At 32.9% G+C, this 20332-nt stretch overlaps 2 protein-coding genes across 2 annotated transcripts; one reads left to right on the top strand and one right to left on the bottom strand.

The window, feature by feature from the left end:
* Positions 1-7778: 7778 nt before the first annotated feature.
* On the bottom strand, positions 7779-9961 carry LOC123545460 (uncharacterized). Its single transcript, XM_045331780.2, has 2 exons — positions 9746-9961; positions 7779-8282 (listed from the first exon to the last, which is right to left on the bottom strand). Exons 1-2 carry the CDS (start codon positions 9814-9816, stop codon positions 7907-7909), a joined length of 447 nt encoding a protein of 148 aa, XP_045187715.2. The 5' UTR covers positions 9817-9961; the 3' UTR covers positions 7779-7906.
* A 5992-nt stretch (positions 9962-15953) lies between these two features.
* Positions 15954-17552, top strand: LOC123545461 (uncharacterized). Its single transcript, XM_045331781.2, has 2 exons — positions 15954-16098; positions 16758-17552. The coding sequence occupies exons 1-2, from the start codon at positions 16031-16033 to the stop codon at positions 17131-17133; spliced, it is 444 nt and encodes a 147-aa protein (XP_045187716.2). The 5' UTR covers positions 15954-16030; the 3' UTR covers positions 17134-17552.
* Positions 17553-20332: the final 2780 nt, after the last annotated feature.

The following is a 20332-nucleotide window of genomic DNA, read 5'->3' as shown; positions in this document are numbered from 1 at the left end:
CTAGTACTCAATAAATAGCTAGCTTATGAAAAAAAAGAAAGAAATAAAACTAAATAAATATACTTGACAATGTTACCTTACAACCAAATTTGATTAACTTCGTTGCTTTAGTTATTTTTCCTCTATGTAGATGAGCTAAAAGAACACCACTGTCCCCATATATATATATGTGTGTGTGTATTGTATTTTAAATATTGTATAACACCTTTGTCTGTCCGAAATATTTTTTGAATATTATATGTCTGTTGTAATACACCCCTACAGTCTGAAGAATGTATTTAATCATGTTGTTACTATTATGTAACCTGATTGCAAATAAATATAATAAGTAATTGTTGTTATTGTTGTTGTTGTTGTTATTGCAATTTTCACGTTTTTGGTATAACGTATCCAGGCAGCCTTCCCACAATATCGAGTCACAACCGAGAAATAAAAGAGTTCCATACATTGAAACAAACTTGCGGAAAAGTGCTTGTTATAGTATAAATAAGATATCGATTATGAAACTTAAATTTATCACAATCGACACCACATTCCTGTTGGTATACATCGCTACGAGGAAAGAGAAAAGAAGAAAAATTTTCTTGTAAAGCTGCACGCCATTTCCATGTCTGTATAATAATTTTAAAGCAGTCGTGGAGCGAACCTACATCATCCCGATGCTGAGCGCCTTTTGATATAACGTGGCCAGGGAACAACCCACGACATCCTGTTCTATTGTAAGGCTACAGAGACATCCCGTTTAAGTCAATAGGAAGAGCGCAAATCTACAGATCGCAGGATCATGAGTTCCATCCTCGGTCGAGGCGCATGTTCTCCGTGACAACTTGATAAAAGACATTGTGTCTGAAGTCATTCGTCATCCACCTCCAATTCATGTGGGAAGTTGGCAGTGACTTGCAGAGAACAGGTTTGTAGGGGTACTGAATCCATGAACACTGGTCACTGAGAAAATACGGCCCGCCCGAGGATCGAAATCACGATCCCGCGATCCGTAGATCGGCGCTCTCCCTATTGAGCTAAACGGGCGGGTAGCAACACTGGTTAGGTTAACTGCCCGCCGTTACATAACTGAAATACTGTTAAAAACGAAGGCGTTAAACCCAAAACAAACAGAGACGGAAACTAGGAAATTGTTAGAGTTCCTTGCATTGAAATATTTTTGAAATGTAACAAAATACTATTTATTGCCATCTCATGAGGAAGAATTGACCTCATGACCGATATTGCAGAAAATCGATATCAGGGGAGACAACAGCTATTTGGTATTGGTAACAGGTGACCGGTATTGCGATGTCGACATCTACTGCCTCCGGGTATTGTCACCTGGATGTTTATTTCAATATCAAGTGTAATAAAAGGGAAGGTTTTTCATAAGATAATTAAACAAGCTTCAATTATCACTGGAGTTACAAATTAGGAAGTGTCTAGGGGTACGGATCCGTACCTCTAGAATCTGATTCTAGAGGTACGGATCCGTACCTCTAGACAAACCTGTTAGGGGTTTTCTAGGGGTACGGACCTCCCTTTTCTAGGTATGTAGGGTTATATATATCTTAAATTTTGTTGAAAATGAAATATAAAATTAGACTTAACCAGTGTTCACTTAAAACTTGGATCTAAATGGTTTACAGATACCAGTGTTCACCAGATTGTTTACCTTCTCTTTCAAAACCTAAATAACCGAGGAACTCCAAATGAATAAACTGTTCCGTGCCGATAAGTTTGTTGTAAAATAAACTGTTGATAACAGATAAATGAGTGCTTGTAACCCTTAAATGAATTCTATTTGAAATTCAGCAGAAAAAAAATAAATTAAGCATAATAATATGCACCTATTTATTTTGTTATTTAACAAGATATAATGATAATCGGCACGGAACTGATTGTTTAATAATCAATTAACCAACATTAAGTGAAAGAAGCTGTTTGTGAAAACGTCCCTTGTATCTCGTAACGGCTAGCAAATGTGTGGAAAACATAAATACCATAAGGGTTAATTATCATTAAAAATAGTTCTTTTCCCCAAGATATTTAACATTTTTTTTTGTTTAATCTTTATATCTTTTTTTTTCTGCCAGTTCGAATCCTCATGATTTAATCGGTGCTCCTCGGTTATTTACGTTTCGAAAGAAAATGTAACAAATCGGGTGAACGTTGTTATCTGTAAACCATTTAGATCCAAGTTTAAGGTGAATTCTGATGAATCCTTAATTGTTATTTCATTTTAACAAAATTTTAAATGTAAATGTCCCTTAATCTCTAGAAAATCGGAGGTCCGTACCCCTAGAAAACCCCCAACAGGCTTGTCTAGAGGTACGGATCCGTACCTCTAGAATCAGATTCTAGAGGTACGGATCCGTACCCCTAGACACTTCCTACAAATTATGGAAAAGGGATTTTTCATTAGAAATAAAAGAAGTCATTTTTATCAAATGAATGTTTAATATTTATTTATTCTTTTATTTACGTCTCATCTGTATACATCATATACATATAACATAGACAATTATTTAACAAATAAAAAGTACACAGCCGCTCTATACAGAGCTACAAGAGACAATGCATAATTAAAACCTATCAGTCAATTTAAAACTATTAACACAATGTTAATAAAATACCTAGAATTAAAATACATAAGAATTTAATATGTAATTTTCTGAACCATAGCATTTTTAACATGTTATTTTATAATAATTAAATTTATTTTTATATCAATAGATCATATCTATCAGCAATAAAAACCATATTTTCATATAAAATTATTTTCATACATATTCTTTTATAAGAAGAATGTATATTTTAACATGTTTTCGAAAAACAATGTAACAAATCGGCTGAACATTGCTACTGGTAAACCATTTAGATTCAAGTTAAAGGCAAAATATCGATGAGTCCTTTTATTTATTTATTTTTTTTCATTTTCAACCAATCTGAAATGTAAATGACCCTTAATCTCTAGAAAAAAGGAGGTTCGTACCCATAGACATATTTATATTTATATAGCACTAGCATTGATATTTTTACGGCGTCTCCCATATATAAAATATGCTGTCGTTGAAAAATAAAATCTGACATATATATTTAAGAAATATGATCTGATTTTACATTGTTTTAAATAACGCTGTCTTTAAGTATAATTGTGTAAAAGACCTAGGTACCCACCCGCCCCTTCACCCCCCCCCCCCCCCCATCCACACACAACAAAAAAAAGAAGATCGAACCATGTTTTATCCGATTTTAAAACTTTTACGGCCATAACACATTCTTGTCCAAAAAAAGGAAAACAAAGACAAATATCAAACAGGGAAGTCATAAAATACTAATAAACTTGACGAATATATTTTAAAATTGTCTGATTGATATGTATTATACCTGCTGCCACTACTACGTCCATTCTTATGTCACAAAAATACATACGTAAGTTATTTTGTTGTTGTTGTTTTTTTTAAACAGCTGTTTACAATTTATAATTACACAGGTGTAGGTTTTGAATTATTTTAATCTGAAATGGTTGAACATCACACGTATATCAATTCAGTAATTCTTAACATATAGACAAAATAGGAAGTTTAATGAATCGAAAATTATGGTATGTTTGTAAAATTTAAAAAAAAAAAAAAAGATAGTGGCAATCAGCGTGGTACAGGTATTTTGCCGTATCCAGGCAGACATTATTCATTTTAATATAACTACACATATTCCACCATATATGAAAACTGTTTGCAAAATAAAAATATGCAAAAGATTAAAATCGCATGATAATTTTACCTTGTAATTACAAAACAAATACCCGTATTAAATTCAAACGCAATTATAGCCTTATCAGTATTATAATCGTCTGTGTTGTTTTAACGTTCCTTATTAGAGGTAATTGGCAAGTTTTATTACAAGTCCAATAAAAAGTATTAAATGCGTGATGCATACAGCATTTTATTACTTCTATATAGAAATTTGTTTCATGTAAAATTATCTTGAATTGAACATGTACAATAAATTATGAAAGTAAGTTAATCACGACGACATTTATGATAACTGAAAAGATCATGAAACCAGGTAAAATGTTCACGAAACAAAAATATATCATTAAGTTACTGAAGTAAAATTCAATTCTGTTTTAAATGCAGATATTATTCGCATTGCAAAACATTCTTGTACACAAAAAAAATGCTCCGGACATATTTTCCAGCTTTAATTTATTTACTCAAATTTATTAAGTAAAATATGTACAAAAATTCGGGTATTTTACTTTTTACGACAGTTGCATTTGTGATCCAAGGGTCGATGGGAAAGCTATCTCTTTTAATGTTTAATTGACATAATTGGCATAATTGACACTTGATATTTAAATGTATATGAAATAAGGTGAGAACAACAACATAAGAAGAAATGCGCATCTCTTTCTTTTAGAACCGAAATATTAAAATGCAATATTTATCTTATATTGTTTTGTGATATTAACACAAAATGAATTACTCGCGAAGTAAAATTACATTAAATGATTAAATCATTACTTTAACCTTTTGATCACAATACCGCATGTTCACGGGGCATACTATAATATCGTCTGCTTATGACGCTACAACAACAACTTCGCGCTGAAGTTAATTTTCTTCGAAATTAGTGGAAATAAACCGTCTGCGAACGAAATCAAATTTTATTTCACAAATGAAATAAATATCATTCAAAAGAAAAATTCAATGAGAGTAGGAAAGTTCTTGCACCTAAGCTTTCATATCAATGGTTTTATACAAAAAAAAATGCTTTGAAGAAACGCATGTATGAGATTTTTGCACATTTTATATGGAAACAAAGAAGGGAAAAAATGACGAAATGATGGCATCAAACTTCATGCGAAGAACGAATCAAAAATTAAGATAAAATTTAATTAAAAAAAATCTTGTGATGAATCAAATGTTGAACTTTGGTAATATGTTTGCACCTAAGGTTTCTTATTTTTAGTAATTTTGTTATTAAGTAAAATGTGTACATGCCCTTCTTATTTCTATATAGAAAATCTGACCGCTATCGATTATTGGCCGGAGGAATATTCTTCGGTATGTACCGAACACTTCCGGTTTCATGAACATTTCTTCAGTTTTCTTCATTGCAGGAGCTTTACTTTTGTGGATTATTGTTGTGATCACCGCCATAGCTTGTACATTTTTTTTAATTAACAAAAAACAAAAATACTCTCTTATCTCATTATTGCTTTCTAGTTGCAATAGCTCCCGCGAGCATTTTTGTTGTTGCCGAAAGACTTTCCAAACGGACGGACAGATGGAATGCAAACCTAAATATCAATCTGTAAATTAGAAAAAGACTCTTTTTCTAAAATGCATGTGTTCTTAAGTTAGTGAAAAGTCATGAATTGTTCTACTTTTGAAGTAACATTGCTATACTTTGTGAAAATATATCTCTCTATATATGATTAAATTATAATATACATGTACATATTTTTCAAAAAATCATAATTTATTGTTAAATTGTCATAGTATTATAAGGTTGGTAGGGCCTATATTATATCAGTAGATGTCATAAAAATAATTTCTTGTGGAAAGCATGTATAATTATTTGGCTGGATTTTTTTTTGTTCTCTGTTTTAAATAATGTAAACTTATTGAATGGCTTACCAATCAACAGTAAAAACTTTTGCCCAAATACCGAGAGCCAATAGTCTTGGCCTGCACGCCATACAATAAGTGTTTTATTACACGACATTATAAATTAATTTTTACAGATATATTTTTCATTTTTATTTTACTTATTAGCACAATAAACTTGTATTGAATATAGACTTGTCATTTAACACAGACTCTGTACCAGCGAAATATATGAGGAGTCATGTGGTAATTCAGCACACTCCTCGAATGGTAAAAGTTCTGTTTAACCCGTTTATGATGGCTGGAAATAATGTAAAGAAATATTATCAGAGTAAATTCTTTACCTTTAACAGTACGTGTCTTTCCAAGAATATTTATAAACAATATGAACGTACAATGGACCACTACTCTTCTGACGTTGTTTAATATTATTCATTTAGAAGCAATCTTAAAATACCTTATTCACGACTTCTTTGCCCTGCACAATTATTCTACCATGTCATTTCGTAATATTGATAAGACCAAAATGACAATTCATTTTGTCGATAAATGAAAGCATTCTGAAGCTTGCATGCAGCAATGTTCCATTTCGTATGATTTATAAATTGTGTGGAACTTGCTGGGTAGTCGATCACAAAGATTTATGCGTTATTTGCTAATAGTTGCCCACATAAGTTTATTACCTGTATAGAATTGATCAGTAGATGGAAGATGCATGTTTGCGTGTAAAATTGAAAACACACACACACACACACACACACACACACACGCACGCACGCACGCACGTACGCACACAAAGACAAACAAAAACAAGCAAACAAAAAATCTCGTGTCCCAAAGCTGAAAAAACCCTGTTGGACTGGTATGCATTTAATTAAGATTTTAATGATAACACGGCTAACATTGAGACAGTCTGGCTGCCTGGATATAGCTTTGTTCTATAAAGTAGGTCTTTGTTAATACAATTGATACAGGCTAACTGAAATACAAAATGGTCATAATAACTGCATGTCGAATAAAACATAAACCTTAGATTTTTTTTCAAACATAATAGGTTTCAGTCTTTTCTGATCGTATATCTTTTTACACGGTTATAACGCATTTATGCGTTAATGCTATTTTGGCACACCCATTCAGTTTCTTTTCTGGACGGCCGTCATGTTGAATTTTAAACACTGGAGAGGATGTCCTCATTTAGCTACAAAATATATCCCGAGGGACAGGAAACATATTTCATTCCTATATCACATCAACATTACTAAGTTCTCAAAATGAATAAAGAACTTATATGAAATAGTTCATTTCCATATATGATACTGTATAAAACAGTCAAGTATATCGCAAAACACTGTGCTAACGTAAAACCGAAAACTTTAGATTTATGTATTACAATAATTTATACAAAATTAGGGTCTTAAAGTCTATGATAAATCAGTCTGAGAATTATTGATTCGTATGTATTTTGAATCTATTTTCATACTTTATATCATACATACTGTAAGGGTCGACAAGGGATAGTTCTCCGGCCAATACTTCTACTACGACTAATAATGATATTAAATAGGATAACCTTAATTTCGGGGATAAAAGATTCCTTAATTGTAATTTAAGTCATAAGAAGGAACTATTTTATTTACAGAAATTCATTGTGTGTTGTGATATGATGAGATGAAAATACATATAATATAGGATACTGTTGTCCCAAGTAAACTTTGCACAAAGCATGCATACCATACGGGTTCAACACTAGAGAGTATATCCTTATTTGATTACATATTTCATTCCTATGCCAAATTAATATGGCTTAAGAACTTGTTCAATTCAATATTTATATGTAACTTTTTAAAACAGTCAAGTCTAGGTTTGCAACCTCTGTGCTTACGTAAAACCGAAATCTGATAGAACCAAATTATTTATTAGAACAGGCGATGGAAACTCGTGAAACGCAATATCCTTTTTACTTTAGATCTTACAATATATTATACAAAAGGCTGTGATAAAACAGTTTGGGTATTATTCATTTATATGTGTCTTAAATCTTTTTTATACTTCATATCATATATACTGTAAGGGTCAGCGTGGGATACTTAGTAGTTCTCCGACTCAGAATACTGCTGCTGCTACTACTTTTTATAATAATAAATGGAATAATCCTATTTCGGTGCTCAGAAAAAATCATTTATTTGTTTTCATTTCACAAAAATAAAATTTAGTCAACGACAATGGACACATTTTCATAAAGATAAATAACATTCACTCGTATGAGAAATAACAGTTTGACAATTCATTACAACTTTAAATTACTATGCGATGCATTGATTTAGACACTCTAAAAATGCAACATGTCCATGACTGAATATTTTACTAATACATTGCAGCTGACACCTCCTTGTTTTGTCGAATCCGCCCTCGTTACATCCACATGGTCGGGGATTATTCCCTGCTCCATGTCCACATACACTGGCAGTGTAGTAAGGAACAACATGCTTGCCCTTAGCCTTTGCTTTGCACTCCGCTTGGTGGTTACACACCCATTCTTTCACTTTCTGGTCGCATTTACTAGAACAGCCGTGAAGTCGTCTGCAACTGACAGTTAACCAGTTACGATGTTCTGCGATGGTGCCAAAATCGTGGAAGACGTTATTGTGATTGTCGGCTGCTACGGCCTTGCAAAAGCACCTGGAAAAGGACGAAAAATAAAATATAAAATTCAATGACTTGTTTACAAATATTTGTGTGCTTCAATTAAGTAATTATCCCATTCAATAACAAAAGGTGACTATCTTAATTTTAACAACGAAATATTATTTATTTCAACAAAATCGTCGACAGAATATTTATCAAAATACCTATTTTGAAGTATGTTTCGAACAGAACAGTTGCACATTCGGCATTTTACACCTGACTAAGGGACTGAAAAGCTGTCTGAACATTTGAGCCGCGCCATGAGAAAACCAACATAGTGGCTTTGCGACCAGCATGGATCCAGACCAGCCTGCGCATCCGCGCAGTCTGGTCAGGCTCCATGCTGTTCGCTTTTAAAGCCTATTGGAATTGGAGAAACTGTTAGCGAACAGCATGGATCCTGACCAGACTGCGCGGATGCGCAGGCTGGTCTGGATCCATGCTGGTCGCAAAGCCACTATGTTGGTTTTCTCATGGCGCGGCTCATTTATGTTCTATAACAACTTAAAACAATTGAAAGATCTTCCTCAAGTTTGAAAACACTGACATAATTTAATGTAAGGTTTCCGATTTGTTTTGATCTAAAAATAAATTCCTGAAAAGATTTGTATTCTGTTGTCACCAGAAAAAAATAAGGAACTGATAAAAATAATGAAAATAACGCAAAATCATATTTTCATAATTTTCATCCAAAAAATGCAAATAAAGGGAAAACAGTTTTAAGAATTTTGACATATTTAAGTTATTATTAGGTTTTCAGTTAATTTACAATTAAGCATGCGTTCCTGACAATAACGTATTACAAATGTATTCTTTTGTTACCAGATATTTGTCACAAAATGTTTGAAATAAGTTTAAAACGTAATTTTCTGATACTTAATCGAAAAATGGCTATGAAAGGAAAAAAATGTGAATACGGCCATACTTTTAAACACTTTAGTTTTCCAGAACACGTTAATACTTTGCAAAATACATGTATGTTATGGTAGTGGTTTATATTTTTCCGAAAGTAGATTTCTTAATTTTCTAATACTGAATAATTTCCAGGTATAATTGCTAACATATGAAAAAATCTATTTCATTAAAAAATGATATTATCGAACAATCTCAGATTCATCTAACAGAAACACAGGATGTAGACATTAATTTATTTCACTAGTTTTAAAGTGGTATCGCATAGAAAAAAATAGTGTTATTGCATAGAAAAAATACTGAGTGCAACATTACAGTCACAATATTTAAAGCCCTGAAACTAATTTTCTGGATGTTTTTTTTTTTACGAAATTCGTGATAAATCTATTTCTACTTTCATAGATCAGTTGTCTTGATATACACTTGGAATTATATACTTCTTTAACAGAAAATAAAGAAATATATTGATGAATTATATAAAATGTCCATGTTTTTACATGACGAATTACAAATTTGAAATAAATGTAACGAAAATCAAAACCTACCTTTTTCTGTCAGCAGCAGAAAAACTTAGAACAGCACAGAAAATGGCGGTCACTAACACTTGTTTCATCATATCTTTTCCTAGTTTGATGGCCTGTACTTATGGAGAGTTGTTGGTTTAAAATGCAATGTTTTATAGGTGATTTTATTTACATCTTTTATACCTTAATAACCAATTAAATTAAAGGAGCAGGCAACGTATCAATACGTTAAAAATACGGTCCCGGATATTAGTAACGTACTGAACAAAACACAAGCACCGCCTTATGTCCTTTTTACGGGATTCACTCATGTAGGTAATGATGGAGTGTTTTAATTAATAAAAAAAACAAAAAAAAGACTGCTTGCTGCATAGGTCAGATAGGTGTGTTTTTGTTATGATGTGTTTTGTTTTCTAGGACATTTTTTATTTGATTGTAATTGTTTTTACTAGCTTTACACCTTCTAATTTTAATACAACTGTGGGATTTTTGTCAAACCTTTCGAAATTTGCATAAAAATGTTTGCCTTTCTATTAATGCATATTAGTATTACTCAAAGTATTTACCTCTTTTTATTTCATTAATCATTAGTAAACATAATTACAGTGTGTTCCGCCCCCGCTCCCGCCCCCTCCCCCTCCCCCAAAAATGCCCATATTTGACATAAAATCAGTTATCATGAGAATGATGATTCAAAGTTCAAGTTTAAATTTTATTGGCAAATCAGCTAAGTACTTGCATTTGGCCATTAACATTGTAATAGAAATATTATGGCAAAGACACAATTTTACAAAATCATAACAATATATACATGTACACATAAATAGCACATACTTATACTAGGAAACAGTAATATTTGACAGAGTATTGTTGCGTTGAAGCATAGCTTCTTTTATAAACTTACAAATATTTAAGAGATGTTAATATACCCCTTTTTCAGCGGCAACGCTGTGTTTTCATAATGTAAACATGAAGTATTCTATTCCGAGTTTTATTTAATAAGTTTTACATCATATCGTACCGTGTATTTCCAGTAACACCAGCATGTTCAAATAACAGATATAACACTAGAATACGTACATAAATGGCGAAAATGGCCTCCTTAGGAACACATGGTGAGTAAACTGGCCAATATTGAAAACAGACATTGTGCTTCAATCTGCAATAAATAGATTCTCTAGAAAATCATTGGTTTTCAAGATCATTCGTGAGAATGACGACATTTGAACCGTTTTGAAGATGGGTCCAAATTTGATGCGAAATCTAATATATACTTTTTGAAAATTTGAATTTCAATTCTCAAGCTGTTTAAAATTGGCTATTGACTGTAAATAAAGTCAGATTATGGACCGTTCACGAAATTCTAAATCCGTGATGTCTCTGTGAATTTCCGTTATATCCCACTATAAAAATGCATTAAAGCTGGCTGACAATACTCATGTTTCCCTCCAAATAAGTTACAGCTGTAATTCTGAGACATGACCTTTTTACAGCTGTAACTTTCAACTATAATTTTTACAGCTGCAATTTTGAGACCTGTATGTTTTACACCTGTAAATTTCAAATGTATTTCTCTAAGTATTTTTAAAAAAGTTTTATCAATAAAACGAATTTCTCCCGGCATGCCAACGATGTAAACAGGGTACGAAAAATTATTTAAATAAAGTATCTTCTCATCCTATAATTTTAGTTCTTGAAAAACATGTGAATACGTTTCGATTTATGGAAGGTCTTACACGCCATAATGCTATAATGGAACTCTATGGGAAAACAATTAGTGGTGTCTAACCTATAGGGGACGTTTGTCAAATTGACTTAGTCTGTAACAGGTAAAAACAGAAGAAACTTTGATGTTTCAGCATTGATAAAAAGAATATTACATTTGTGTCTTTCTACAAGACCGAAGTGGAGAACCGACGAAATTTAAGTGCATGTATAACATTCACAACGGTATAAGTAACAAGGCTGCTTAAATTATTTTATGGCAAGAAATGGCGTGAAGAAATCTTATCTGAATGAATTCTTAAACCTTTAGCTGTACCTGTCTTTCCAAGAATATTCGTAAACAGTATGAACGTACAATAGACCACTACTCTAATGACGTCATTTAAGATGTGTATTATTATATAATTCATTCAAACCTGTACTCCAAACAATGATTTATTTAAGAAATAATTTATAGCAAAACAGTGCTTTATCGCTATCTATACACGATAGGCGGTTATACGTCGGGCGTAATAATTTCACGAGGGCGCAGCCCGAGTGAAATTATTTCGGACGACATATAACCACCCGAGTGTATAAATAGTGATAAAGCACTGTTTTGCTATAAATTATTTCGATTCTAATATGTTTTTATTGTAAAATTTATATCAAATATGATGGAACTGTTTCTTCGCACAAGCATGACGTCAATAGTAGGTATTTGTTAAAACACGCCAGGAAAGGAAACGGTAATACGTCTTGCGGCAGAATTCAGTTCAAGCGAAAATTATTGCGAATTATTCAGCAAAGCGAATAACAAATTTAGTTTGTGTATAAATTGGTCAAAACATTTGTGCAATGTGACATTTCGTTTAAAACATGTTATTAAGTAAAATATTTCATGAAATTTGAAAAGGTTATTTCTTGATGCGTATATGGCGCTAAATATCACGTTGACGTGACGTCAACATAACATCGTTGTGATGATTAAAGCATTGTTAGCCATATTAGAATTAACAAATAATCTAGGCCTTCGAGACGTTTATCGTCTGATTTACCACGGTTCAGAGTTCAGATGCGTAGGAATTGAACCACGAGGGCGTTAGCCCGAGTGGTTAAATACTGAAGCATCTGAACGATGAACCGTGGTAAATAAGACGATAAATCACAAGAAGGCCTAGATTGTTTTCATTCTGACATGCTCATTGATATATTTTAATAAATATCATGCTGGACTTCATTTACGCGAGGAGTAATGTATCAGACGTCATGCGGCAATTTGACGTCATAATGCTCTCGCGCGTCAACCGTTGTTTATTGCAGAATATACAGAGCTTGATTTCCTTCTTTGTTTAACTGGAAATCTAACCGAATCATGTTAGAATTAACAACAAATCACTGTTCACGTTCGCTTACAATGTGTGACATATAATTGTGACATACTGATGGTGAATTGTTGCATAATAACACAATTTTCAGGTTTAAAAAATTGATAAGAAAACAAATAGGGACGTGTTAGAATCAATATAATTCCTTTAGAAACATCTTAGAAATCTTTATACACTTCCTTTTTTTCGCCCTGCACAATAATTTTACCATCTTATTTCGTAATAATAATAAGGCTTAACAGACGATTGAGTTTTTGTTTATAAAAGGAAACTCTCGGAAACTTGCATGCAGCAATGTTCCTTTTCGTGAAATTCATAAAATGTTACTGCACTTGTCGGGTAGCAGATCACTAAAAGTATATGTGAATTGCTAATAGTTGCCCTCATAAGTTTGTTACCTTTATAAAATCTAGAAAGTATATCCCTCGGAAGCACCGAGAACAAGGCAAACAGTGAAAATTGCAAACTCGGTTTGATTGAGTCTGTTCATGAGCAGTAATGGAAAATGCAACACTGCCCACGCCCACTGGCACCGGCTTAAGCAGTATTCAATCTTCAAAACTAAATGAGTTGAAATCAATGATCTCGAAGGACCAAGATTGATCAGCAGATGGAAGTTGCAAGTTTAAGTATAAAACTGAAAAGAAAAAAAAAGAGAAGAAAACAAGCAAACAACAAATGTTGTGATATGCCCTTATTTTCCCAAAACTGAAAAAAAAATGTTGGACTGGTATGCATTTAATCAAGACGGCTAACATTAAGGCAGACTGGACATAGCTTTGTTCTATAAAGTAGGTATGTATTTTTACAATTAATAGGCTTATTGAAATAACAAATGGTCATAATAACTGCATGTCGAACAAAACAGAAACCTTATTTTTTTTCTAAACATGACAGCTTTTTCTTAGCGTATATCTTTTAATACGGTTATTAAGCATTTATGATATTTTGGCACATCCACTCAGTTTCTTTTCTGGACAGCTGTCCTAAGGATGTGGAATTTTAAAGAATCTCCTTGCGGAAGTAAAGATAGTAAGTGTGTTTGAGATTCAACTTCATGAAAAGCAGACACTTTGCCTAGCAGGGATATTACCATAAGGATATGTGCTTAAATTATATTTAAATGCCCAAACAAGTTTATGGAATGTGCTGGAAGTACGGGAAAGAATGTCCATTGGGGAAAGGTATAAATGCCTATTTATTATAAAAGTGATCAGAACGCCTCGGTAGCCTAGTGGTAGAGCGTCCGCTTCGAGTGCGGGAGGTTGTGTGTTTGATCCCCGGTCACGTCATACAAACGACGTAAAAATGGTGCCAGTACTGTAGCTCCTTTGCTTATTAGCGTTCAGCCTAAAAAGGGAAAACGGGCTTCTCTTCTCTCAAACACTCCTGGCGGTGGAATCCGATTCCATTAGGAATAAAGTGTTTAGAGTGAATTATATAAGTTTCAGAACTTGCTTCACAGTTAACCTAAACAAAATTAGTATAAACTAAAACAGCGCCCTAACTAACGCACATCATTCCCATATTGCCGAATAAAGCACAGGTGCTGATACTTGTTATCTGATTAAATACAAATGGAAACTTTTTGGTATTTTGGTATCAGGGACGCGAAATCCACTTCCCTGTCACCCAAGGTAAATGATCACCATTGCATTTAAATGTTTTAGTCCTTTCAAAAAATTCTCTCGTTAACCCGTCCCGTTGAGAAAGGCCTGAATAAATTTATTTCCCGATTTTTTTTCAACAGTTAAAACTCTTACCATTTCCTTTTGCCGCAATGGGTAATCATAGTTTGAATTTTTAAAAATTATAAAATTTGAAAAATTATAAAGTTAATCTAACGTTTGAAATATAACTTAATTGATGGAAACGTAGAAAAAATACATTAAAGTTAATTAATGGTTATATTTTCATATATTTTATCACGCATGTTGCCGCTGAGTAGTTGTATGTATGTAGATACTTGTATTGCTTTGATTTATAAATATTAACATATCAGAATCGCTTCTTTTAGATAATTACACTTTGTTTGAATAACAGAACAAGTTTATTTCATGCTTACATCGTTTCCTGATTATAAGTTTAAGTTTGATAAGTTTTATTTTTCAAAGTTCCATAAGGCCAAATGGCCCATGAGGACAAACAAAACATAATACCTGGCAGGAAAGTGTCTAACAAATGCATACAATAATATAGTTAATCGGAGAAGGTATACAATACATTGGATATCAATTACAAACATATTAATCATTTAAGAACACATGATGATACAAAAATAATGATTTCATTAAAGTAATATAAATCAGTGCTTAACAGAACTTACTAGTGTCACATTTTGAATATTACACATGTTACAGAATTTTGTCATTTTACATATATAATTGTTTTGTAAATAGTGGATACATGTAGTAGTCTTTGACTAATACATGTTATATGGTTGCGGTAAATTGGACAAGTATCAGTCGAGTGGTTATTGCCTATAGGTTTAGCCTGGTATGAAATTAAGTCTTAGCAAATTATTTCTGTTTATAGTTGCTTGCAAATCGTTTCCCCTTATCTCAACTCTATGAGTGACAAATTAATGCTAAATGTTAAATATGAATACATGTAGTAGAAAAATATACTTTTTCTCACAGATTTCGAAAGATTTGACCGTACATGTTCGTAATGTTTCACATGTCATGGTCACACGACTAGTGAAAACACGGTTTCGGACGACAGTTTGTTTATAGGAAAAAAATCAATAAGAATTATCACCATTAAAGGATAGGTTATAGCTGAAAATACTTAAAACTCGAAACAATTTATCGAACAAATTAGTGAGTAGATCCAGTTAAACGCCATCAAACGTAAACAAAAACAAAAACATATCATCCTTAAAGTACATCTGTATGTCATATGAAGCTTGTTTTTATTGGTTAATTAAAACAGTAATTTTCTACATGAGTTATTCCCATAAAGAAGACAGAAAGGTGCACTTTGTTAATGATAATTTATTTTCTTCATGTGGTTGGGTTCGCTCTAACTTTTAAGGAGTAGATTTAATCAGTACGTTACCAAATCCGGAATTATGTCCGTTTTTAACGTATTGATACGTTGCGTCCCTAAATTTAATTGGTTACAAAAGCACGTAACATGTATATAAAAACCCTCAGAAAACATTGAATTTCAAAACCCTCTCAGACATAACTGTAAATTGCGAAAAAGAAAGATGAAATACACACTGGTTATCACCATTTTTTGTGCTGTTCTTAGTTTTTCTGCCGCTGACAGGAAAAGGTAACTTTTATTTATTTTGCTATGTGTTAAATGAACAAACAAAATGCTTTTTTCGATAATATATTTTTTCCAATTTATCACATAATACTTAATCTCTGTAAAAAGTATTCATTTTTCAAGCGTTTATAAAGACTGCTGTTTTTTTTTTTTTTTTTTTTTAGTAGAAATGTTATTGTCATGAATATCCAAAAGTTGTTAGAAAATTTAGGGACTCGATTTTTCTTTTATACAATGAAACAATTTCTATACTCAGTTTTGGCGCGTGTTTAGACGATAGTTAGACTGTTAGATTGTTTCTTTTCTAAGTTTTCAATATTTCATCGTTAATTAAATTGATTTTTTCCTGAATTAGATTTTATTGGATATGTAATGAAATATATTATGAAAATGTTCAGTATTAAAATATCAGTATAATTATGTATTATTAAGTCGTCGGAATAATTACCGCCGCGGTTCTGTATGAAACATATTCCAAAATATACTATTTTATCGATGTTGTTGTTTACATATGTATTAATTCTAAGTTAATGTTAATTAATTGAATGTCATAATTACTTAACACAAGCAAACGCTATGCGGATGATTTTTAACATTTAACATTAATTTTTATTTTTATTCTTAAAGTCTCTGAATTTTATATTCTTTCTGTCCGCTTCCAGGTGCTTTTGCACGGCTGTAGCAGCCGACAATCACAATAACGTCCTCCACGATTTCAGCACCATCGCAGAACATCATAACTGGTTAACTGTCGGATGCAGACGACTTCACGGCTGTTCTAGTAAATGTGACCAGAAAGTGAAAGAATGGGTGTGTAACCACCAAGCGGAGTGCAAAGCAAAGGCTAGGGGCAAGCATGTTGTTCCTTACTACACTGCCAGTATATGTGGAAATGGTGCCGGGAATAATCCCCGACCATGTGGATGTAACGAGGGCGGATTTAACAAAACAAGGAGGTGTCAGCTGCAATGTATTAGTAAAATATTCAGTCATGGACATGTTGCATTTCTGGACTGTTTAAATAAATGCATCGCATAACAAATCGATGTTGTAATGAATTGTCAAATAATTATTATAATACGAATAATGTTATTTATTATTATGTAAAAAATGTCCATATTCGTTGAATGAATTTTATTTTTGTGAAAATAAAAAGTTCTTTCTCATTATTGAAATCACATAAATTATTTTTTTCCGAGCCCCAAAATAGGGTTATCCCATTTATTATTATAAGTAGTAGTAGCAGCAGCAGTATTATGAGTTTGAGAAATATCACATGTTGACCCTTACAGTATGTATGATATGAAGTATAAAAAAGATTCAAGCCACATATAAATGAATAATACCCAAACTGTTTTTGTATAAAAATATTATAAAACAGATCTAAAGTAAAAACGATATTGTATTTCACAAGTTTCCATCGCCTGTTCTAATAAATGATATGATTCTTTCCGACTTCGGTTTTACATAAGCACAGAGGTTGCAAACCTACACTTGACTGTTTTGAAAAGTTACATAGTATTGTCATATAAGTTCTTATGCCATATTGATTTGGCATAGGAATAAAATATGTATTTAAATAAGAATATGCTCTCCAGTGTTGAACCCGTGCGGTATGCATGCTTCTTGCAAAGTTTACGTGGGACAACAGTATATCCTATATTACATGAGCCGCACCAGGAGAAAACCAACATAGTGGGCTTGCGACCAGCATGGACCCAGACCAGCCTGTGCATCCGCGCAGTCTGGTCAGGATCCATGCTGTTCGCTTTCAAAGTCTATTACAATTAGAGAAAGCGTTAGCGAACAGCGGATGCGCAGGCTGGTCTGTGTCCATGCTGGTCGCAAACCCACTATGTTGATTTTCTCATGGCGCGGCTCAATTATGTATTTTCATCTCACCATATCACAACACAGAATGATACGGCAAAATCTTATGAAAGTACATATTATACCGTTAACAGAATTATAAAAATGGTACTAATACAACACGTTTCAAAAGGTGCACATTGGCTTTGCTTTTACATGTTTGTTTAACAGTGATTAAATACATTTTAAGAAATGGTTTACAACAGATTTATCAAATAAAATCAGACTTCGTGGTTTTCCCAACTTTTCCAAACACCCAAACCTTCTATCTACCCTTTAACCATTTTTGTATCTTGCATATAATTAAAATGTACTTACCGTTTGCAACATTTTTCCGTTACAGTTCCATGTTGTTGTGGGCCTACCTTGCGATGCATGGCTCTATGGCTGTGTTTTGGGTGCTCTGTGCTTCCGGGAAATCTTCCCTTACCTTTTACTTTTTATACAAGCTGTAAGATTCATAATACCCTATTACTAGTGATGAAATACGGTTGTCCTACTATTCATCTATGTCTAAATAATGTTATAACAGGCTTTGGCTGTAATGTTAGGTGTACAATGGTTTGCAAAGAGCGGATATAGTTTCTTATCATCAGATAGATTTTCACATTACTATCAATAGTTCTGACAGATGCATAAAATACTTCCATAATTTGTATAAGAAGCGAACAGTGTAACAAGACATATTTCATAAGTGTTCTTACCTTTCGGTCTTATTGAAGTTACACCATACCTATATAAAGACATCGCTCTGCATGATAGTGAAATGCAAATGTTGCTTTACATAATTTTCAGTCTCGAAGACAAACGTAAACATTAGTAAGTTTTTAACATTCTTCATATTTCTAATCTTTTCAGACCTGTAAAATTGAACTGAAGATACTCTTTCTAATGAGTGTTTCCATTTACCACTTTCCATATCAAACATTTTCTTTTCAACATAAGCTACAACTGCATCATCCATCAACCAACATTCGCCCATGTTTTACGAAAGTCATTGTGATATTCTAAGCATATCCATATGAAAATGCTATTCCTATAGCTGATGCCAGATGATGATTTAGACCAGTTTTTAAACCCCTTTTTTTCAGTCTTGATTTTTGCATATTCTTGTATATTCGAAAAACTATAGTATTGTCTTATATTCCCGAACAATTAGTGGCTTCCAGCCCATCTCGCTAATAACGGCTGAATTTGGGACTTCCAATCACATTGCCCTGATTTGAACTGCATTAATAAAAGAATATAATTCTCCCCTACATAAACAGTTGCATAACTTATATAAACGAAACTTAATAAATGCGTGCGCCTTACAAATTTCACATGGAGTATTGCATGGTAGTCCTCTAACCGAGTTTGCAAGCCGGTGAAACTCAGTTTTACATAGACTTTCTTTCCTTCTTTTTATCCAGGTTCTACCTCAAGTAACCACTACTGAATGACAAGTAAGCATTGCTGAATGACATCGGACCATATCAGAATGAATTGCACTGTCTCATAATATAAAGCGACAACATCAAAACGAAAAGTTACCACTAATATGAAAATGATGATGCCACATACCAAATATCAAGGCCCTAGGCCCAGTGATTTTGGACAAGAAGATTTTCTAAGTTTTTCCCTATGCAAGTCTTTATAAACCATGTGACCACCAGGGTGGAGCAATATTTGACCCTAGGGGCATAATTTAAACACTATTGTTAAAAGACCACTAGATAATGCTATAAACCGAATATCAAAGCCTTAGGCCCTGTGGTTTTGGACAAAACGATTTTTAAAGTTTTTCCATATATAAGTTTATATAATCATGTGACCCCAGGGTGAGGCCATATTTGACCCAAGGGATATAACTTGAACAATCTTGGTAGAGGACCACTATATAATGCTTTATACCTGATATCAAAGCCCTAGGACTTGTGGTTTTGGACAGTATTTTGTTAATTTTCTTTTTGGTTGCCATGGCAACCAGAGTTCTGAACAGAATTAAATTCATGAATAATTTTCAACGAAAACCATCCAAGAAACATCATCGTAAAGTTTCATCAACATTGTCATGGCGGTTTAGGACAGATGTTGTTTAAAGCAAAATGTTGACAGACACGAGGCAATCACTGACCACAATAGCTCAGAGGGCCATGAAGTCCCTATAATCACCCACTCGAGTTTAGTTGCTTGCATGAACAAATGTCTTTGCTAAAGCTTCAAAAACAAACTAGAACTGTGTGACGAATAATACCCCCATAATACGACCTTGTCACAGAAGTATGACAAATTTTAAGTTGGAAAGGGGTCATAACTACGTCAAAAATTGGTGGTCTGTAGCAAAAGTCAAACTTGACCTGTATTTATGATGTTACACATGTGTACC

This window comes from Mercenaria mercenaria, chromosome 1 (genome assembly GCF_021730395.1).
Source record: "Mercenaria mercenaria strain notata chromosome 1, MADL_Memer_1, whole genome shotgun sequence".
NCBI lineage: Eukaryota > Metazoa > Mollusca > Bivalvia > Venerida > Veneridae > Mercenaria > Mercenaria mercenaria.
This window is presented reverse-complemented; position numbering and strand designations above follow the sequence as displayed.